This window comes from the organism of the source record quoted next, unplaced genomic scaffold (assembly GCF_019419815.1).
Source record: "Pyrus x bretschneideri cultivar Hongxiangsu unplaced genomic scaffold, Pyrus_bretschneideri_v1 Contig2, whole genome shotgun sequence".
NCBI classification, from domain to species: Eukaryota; Viridiplantae; Streptophyta; class Magnoliopsida; order Rosales; family Rosaceae; genus Pyrus; species Pyrus x bretschneideri.
This window is the reverse complement of record NW_025999501.1, coordinates 268413-275977: the sequence shown is the minus strand read 5'-3', so window position 1 is coordinate 275977 and position 7565 is coordinate 268413. Positions and strand designations below refer to the sequence as shown.

General features: G+C 40.9%; 1 protein-coding gene across 1 annotated transcript; it reads right to left on the bottom strand.

Moving 5' to 3' along the window:
- Positions 1-974: 974 nt before the first annotated feature.
- Positions 975-5231, bottom strand: LOC125476671 (receptor protein kinase-like protein ZAR1). Its single transcript, XM_048583000.1, has 2 exons — positions 5010-5231; positions 975-1559 (listed from the first exon to the last, which is right to left on the bottom strand). The coding sequence occupies exons 1-2, from the start codon at positions 5229-5231 to the stop codon at positions 975-977; spliced, it is 807 nt and encodes a 268-aa protein (XP_048438957.1).
- Between the last annotated feature and the right edge of the window lie 2334 nt (positions 5232-7565).

Below are 7565 nucleotides of genomic sequence, written 5' to 3'. Positions count from 1 at the left end.
TTGGGGCTTGTGTAGAGAAAGGTTTTGGGAGCGAGTTTGGTTCTGAGTGAAATGAGAGGAGCCCCTGAGCTCAAAGCCTCAAACCCAATTAAGATGAGATCGAAGTATGCTAGAAACAGGCCGGGCCGAGGGCCCGTTCCCTCCTATTTTAGGATCTGCCCAGCCCTGCTAATTTTGTATACCCGAACCGTCCCATCCCGTTTTGTGTTTAGAAATTTTGGACCCGTCCCGAACCTGAATTACCAACCTCTACCCGCGGTTCCTATACTTATTTGCCCAACCCCAATGTAAAGTTTCTTTTTTCCACAATGTGATATTCATATTCTCAAGAAGTTATCCTTACAAATAAAACAAATTATAAACCACTTGGTTATTTAACAATGCAATAACATTTATAGTTCTTATTAGAGGAGATCATTCTTAAGCGGGGAATAATCTAAAATCAATTTTCTTTAAACACAGTCTTATACCCGTTAAGTTTTTGTGAAACCTTCCCGTCTTACCATTTCCATACATTCTCCTCCAGCTATGGACCACTCCTTGTGGAGCCTCTCTGACCATGGCACAGCCTTGTGGAGTTACTCTCCGTACGAGGTGTGGTGTATGGTTTAAGAACATAATAATAATACATACAAACATACATACATATATATATATATGTGGGGCTGTTTGACAGAGGATGGGATTGGGTTATTGACTAGGGGTGGGCAAACGGGTAGAGGAACCGCGGGTAAGGGCGGGTAGTGTAGGTTCGGGGCGGGTACGGGTCGGGTCCTTTTTTTTTTGGGAACAAACGGGGCGGGGCGGGCCGAGGCATGGTTATTTACGCGGCGGGCCGGTTCCTACACATTAGAAAAACGGGGCCCCGAACCGGCCCGTTTCATATTATAATCAACGGTTGAGATTGAATGATAACCTATCATTTAATCTGAACCGTTAATTTGTAACCTAGGTTTCCAAATCAGTTTCAGACTTCAGTGTTCAATCTCGATCTCTCCAACACTCCAACCCTTTCTCAAATTCACCACATTCGGATGCTTCACCCGCCCGATCACCTGAATCTCCGCCGCGAACTCCTTATACCTCTGATCCCCGCCCTCCCCCAACCTCCTCACCGCCACCGGGATTCCATTCCCGAGCACCACTTTGTACACGATCCCCAGTCCGCTCTTCCCCAGCACGTACGCCGACGCCCTCAACAGCTCGTCCAGCTCGAATGTGAACCCTTTGTCGATCGCGACGAGATCCCCCTCCCCTTTTCCCCTCTCTGCCTTTTCCGGGTCGCCCGAATCCGAATCCTGGTTCCCGAACCCGCCATTGATGCAAGTGCAAGAACAGAGATGCCAGAGATTACAGAGGTGGCGCTTCTCGTTGCTGCCAAATTTGCTCTTTCCCGTACAACTGCATCCGTTCTCGTCGTCTTTCTTTTTCCAGTAAATGTAAACGACGACTAATCCGGCGGCGTCCGCCACCGAGATTAGGATAATCAGACCCGGACTCAGACCCTTTACCGGACTATTTTCCGATCCTAATCCCGAATTCGGACTATCCGCGGAGCTCTGTCCCGGGTTTTTACAAGTTTTCTGAAGCGGACCCGTGGACCCGTCCCGAACCGGCCCGTTTGATACGGGCCGGGTTACGTCCGGTTCCCAAACTTAAAATCCCTACACCCGGCCCGGCCAGGCCCGTTACATTTTAAAACGGGTAGGTCCGGTTCTTCCAAATTTGGGCCCGGCCCGGCCCGTGCCCAACCCTATTATTGACACAACAATCACATCTCTTCAATTTGAATACTGCATCTTTTGTTGCCGAAAAGACATGATTCATGGTCAATAATGTAATCCTTCTCCTAGGAAATATGATCTTTAGGTAAACCTGACATTCATGTCGTGTTTTCTGTGTTCGTGTTATTTTCATGTCATACTTGGTATCTTAATGGGTAATATCGTGTAATGCCCTGATCCGAAATCGACCCGATAATATTAACAGGTAATATGACTCGATCCGTTACCCGTTAAGGAAAATATATGTTAAATCAATAAATAATCAAATGAAAATCATAATACTAAATAAGTATATACATACCATATTGTCACATCCAAAACATAAAAACGCATTTTTCTTTTAAGTATATATTTACATACCCAAAATAAGAGCATAATAAAAAAATAAAAAAATTAGAACATTACAAAATATCAAATGTTCAAAAGATTTGCAAATTAAGGACATTGGAACATTAGAACATTGGAACCAATCAAACCCTTCAATTTTCCTCAATCACAACATTGGAACCTTGCACATTTTCTTCCAATCAAACCGTTCAATTTTCCTCAATCACCATGTGAAACAGTATTGGAACTTTGGCTTGATATATTGTCTTCAAGCGTTACATTGATGATTTTTTCAGTGAGGCTTTCCACATTAGCACTCTGTTACTAAGCAATGAAGTGAGTAATTAAACATTTGATAAGTGTTTTTCATAACCATTGTCAAGTTGATCACATTTCATATGACAATACATCCATTACAAGCTGAAGGTGGGGTTCTAAAGATGATACAAAACACAAACATGTTTGGTACTAAAGATAACACAAAACACAGACAAGTTCAGCATCTTTCTGTCAAAACACTAAAATAAATGTATCCTATTTCATCACCAACATTAATTCCAAGCATGAGATCCCGAACACACTTAAACTAAATGGAGTGAAATTAGGAACAAGTTTTTCTGAGTAAAGATACTTTCTTGAGAAACGAGCCTCTGTTCAGCGAAGATCATTGATTGTTATAGTGTAAAAAGGAACTATATTGAGGAGTACAATTATTAGATTCACTAAGGAACACATTCAATCCATAGACACTCAAACACAATATTTAATCAGCTATTCATTAAATAGTAAATTATGATCAAATATAATTAAGACCTCTACTGCCCTGTCAACTTATCATTGCTAACAAGTTTATTTCTGCCCAACCAAGAAACTTATCCAGACAAATTATAGCAAGTTTATCATCGTAATCTCCATTATACTTTGGCTTTCGCTTCTCAGCAAATGCTAATAGGGCCTCCAAGCGATCATTTGTGTTCAACGTCTTTTCATACCAAAGCTGCTTCTAACTAGAACCTGGAAGGGCGCAAAACAGAAAGTGTGAGTGGACAAAAACAATGCTTTTCAAAATCATTTCATTATCAAAAGTTCTAACCCCTGGCCGTAAAACCTGTGTAGTTTCCCAGAAAATAAAATATACACATATAGCAAAAATATGTTCAGAAATATGCCATGTCGAATGCCTCCACATAAAATGTAAGTAACCTAGGTAATGTCAATCAATGCAAGTAACATGTTAGCTGGAGTCACCTAACGTGACCTATACTGCTGAATCTAGAGCTCAAATCCCCAACTCACTAACTATACCTGCACACGAGTTGGAACCACCTAAAGTGGTCTATACGACAGGACTGGGTGTAAATAATTACGCTCAAGTGCTACGATCACGTGAAAACTGGGCGAATAATCGCGGGTCACCTACGAGTCGAAACCACCTAAAGTAGTATGTACGACAAATGTGCACCTAACTTGGATCCAAGGTGAGCGTATGGTGCGGGAGGTGAACATCCGTGAAAGACTGTGCCCTAACTTTGGGCGGGAGCATTAACACCGGGGGTGCAGGTTATGAGCTCTCTATGCATCTCACATAACCACTAATTCACAACCATAATCTATAAACTTACCTGATACTTACATGTGCGTCCGCAGCACCAATCAAAAATATATGCAACTACTAATGCATAAATAAAATAGGCAAAGACTATGCATGGCATTTAAAATATATAAACATTCCATTTCATTTTCTAGGAAAAACCACAAGTATATAGGTATATATGGAAAACCAAAAGCCCACTCACCGATATATGGGAGGGTCGTAACCCCCGAGCCTTGAGTGACTGCGCTCGTCCTCAAGATAAGTCTCATCTATATGCAAAATAACTATAAAAATGTCAAGTAAAGCACATAACCAAAACTAGGTAATAACTTCTCATACAATGCTCAAATGGGGTGTATGAAAACACCAACATGACCTACTTAACCTCACGAACAACCCCATATTTTTAAAATAATTTTCTGATGCTCCACACACCACCACGCGCCGGCGAGTGCACAGACCTACGCGCCCCCCCATGCGAGGCCACGTGCCAGGCACATTGACTGCGTCAGGAATATTTCGTTAAACCCTAACAAATTCCATTAAAACTGATAGATGGCGTCAGCATATTCTGTCCAAAACTGACAGAATATACTGTCATCTTCTCTGCGAATCGTCGGTCGCTGGAAAACTGGAAAAACTTTAAACCCTTCGTTCTCACCTCATTTCTTCACCAATTTCTATGAAATTTACACCAATGGAAAGCTGGAGATGAGTAGAACAACATTATACCTATAAGCTTCCTATAAGCTTCAATTTCCCTAAAATACAACATTTCACGTGTGCATGAACAGTGACCAAAACGGAGATTCCTGGTTCAACGTGAAATCGAAGGATTCCTTACCTGAAATTGGTATGGTTGAACTCATATAGTCTTCACGAACACAAAGGTATTAACTCCCACTTCAATCTGTGACGTTTGCAGGGGATTTGGATCTCGTCCGTACAAAGGGAGAAGAAGAGAGAGAGAGAGAGCTCGAGATAGAGAGAGGTACACGGGGGATGAGATAAGGATGAGAATGTGTGGTCCAGATGCAACCAACAAAACCACAAAATAATCACCCAAAATGACAAATAACCACTAGGGGTAAAATCATCATTTCATAACTAAGGTATGAATAATTCGGAACGGACTGTCGCAACCTAACCACCTTAAGAAATTTCATCCCGAAATTCAAAACAACTCAAACTACCCACTAGTAATCGTAGAACAACCGAGGATACAAATCTTTCATTCGATCTTCCGCTTCCCAAGTAGTCTCCTCTATAGAGTGATTCCTCCACAAAACTTTCACTAATCTCACCGTCTTGTTCCTTAGAACCTTTTTCTTCCAATCCAGAATCATTACTGGTTCCACGTCATATGTCAAATCCGGATTAATTTCTAATGGTTGAGGAGGTATTACGTGCGATGGATCCGCAACGTAATGACGAAGCATGGACATATGAAAAACATTATGTACTCTAGCCAGTTCAGAAGGTAACTCAAGCCTGTATGCCACTTCACCAACTCGCTCGATGATCATATATGATCTGATATACCTGGGACTTAACTTACCTTTCTTTCCAAACCACACTACACCTCTCCACGGTGACAACTTCAGATACACCCAATCACCTACTTCATACACTATGTCAATGGCATGCTGGTCCGCTAAGCTCTTTTGTTGATCCTGGGCCACCTTCAGGTTAGACTTAATTACCTGAACATTTTGAGTAGTTTCATCTACAATTTATGGATCCACCAAAACCCTTTCTTCGACTTCTAACCAACACAATGGTGTTCAGCAAGATTTACCATATAGTGCTTTAAATGGTGACATGCCGATACTCAAATGAAAGTTATTGTTGTAGGCAAATTCCATTAAATGCAACCGATTGTGCCAAGCATTGCCAAACTGCAACACCGAAGATCTCAACATAACCTTCAACGTCTAAATTGTCCTCTCTGATTGTCCGTTTATCTGAGGATGGTATGCCGTACTGTAGAGTAATCTCTTACCCAAAACTTCTTGAAAAGCCACCCAAAATTTAGAAGTAAATCTTGGGTCATAATCCGAGACAATACTCACTGGAATACCATTGCACTTCATAATCTTTGATATGAATATTTCATCTAATCGGCTTAAAGAATATTTTTCCCTCTCTGGAATAAAATGCGCTGACTTAGTAAGCTGATCAACTACCACCCAAATGCCGTCAAAACCATTATGTGTACGCGGAAGCTTGTACACAAAATCCATAGTAATATTTTCCCATTTCCACTCTGGAACGGGAAGCGGTTGCAGCAACCCAAATGGCTTCTTCCTTTCAGCTTTAACTTGTTGACAAATGGCACATCTACTCACATAATCAGCTATTTCTCTTTTCATACCCGACCAATAATAGAATGGTCGAATGGTATGATACATTTTAGTACCTCCTGGATGCATTGCATAAGCTGAGATATGCACTTCATCAAGAATTGCTTTCTTTAATTCCAAATTATTCGGCACAAACATTCTACTTTCCTGTATAAGCATGCCATCTGAATCTCGAACTCTAAAGTTTTTATTTTTCCCTTGATTCCTTGCTTGAATTATTTCTTGGGTCTCTTCATCAACCATCTGCTCTTCAAGTACACAATCAATTAAAATCGGCCTAACTTGAAAATTAGCAAGTAAGGCTACCTCCTGATCTTCTACCTCTAACCTCACTCCAGTTGATCTTAAATCTGCCAGAAGAGGAACATGACTAGCGTACAACGCATTAATACGGCCTTGAGATTTTCTGCTAAGTGCATCAGCTACCACATTCGCACGACCAGGGTGATAATCAATCGTGCAATCATAATCACTAAGAAATTCCAACCATCTCCGCTGACAAAGATTAAGGTCTCTCTGAGTGCAAAGATATTGAAGACTCTTATGATCTGTAAAGATCTTACATTATTCTCCATAAATATAATGTCTCCACATCTTCAAAGCAAACATAATGGCCGCTAACTCCAAATCATGCGTAGGGTAATTCAACTCATGAGGCTTTAATTGCCATGAAGGATAAGCAATCACCCTACCATGTTGCATTAACACACATCCCAGACCATTTAAGGAAGCATCACTGTAAACTTCGAAATTACCACTATCATTTAGGAGTGCCAAAACAAGTGCATGAGTGATAGGAGCATATTCATGCGACTTAAACGGCTTGTTCTCGTGCATTTACGTTATGTTTCTCTAGTTATTTTAGTCCTTTATGCTTCTTTTGTGTGTTTTCAGGTTCTAAGGGCTTAAGGAAGAAAAAAAGATGCATTTTGGAGCATTTTGGAGCAAAATTGGGCTTGGAATGGATGGCATATGATTGGAGCCAAAATGTTGGACGAATTTGAAGGCCTTGTATTCATTTTGGACATAAAACAAAGGGCCTAGCCCATTCTCTCTTAAACCAAGCCCTTTGCCATGCATTTCCTTCCAATTCCAAAAGCCCACAATCAATTCAAATGCCATGCAAATCCATATTCAACACCCTAAACTACAAGCATGCATCATCTCACCAAGCAATCAAACAAGCCACATGCATGTCCCTTTAATCATTCAACCACATTCCCACTTTCCTAGCTAACCCTACATGCATTCTTTATTCACTCTTCATCATTGCACCACAAATCATTCACCCACATGCATTCATAAATCATCCACACCTTTGTGCCATGCACATTCATAGCTTTCCCAACATAATTCACATACATTCCATTCCATCTCCCACATGCACATTCACCCTTTCTCCATACCAAAACCGTGCATACACATTTCATTCCATTCATCCATCATTCATCCATCTTCCACCCCCTTTAATCATTTAACCCACATACATTCACAACA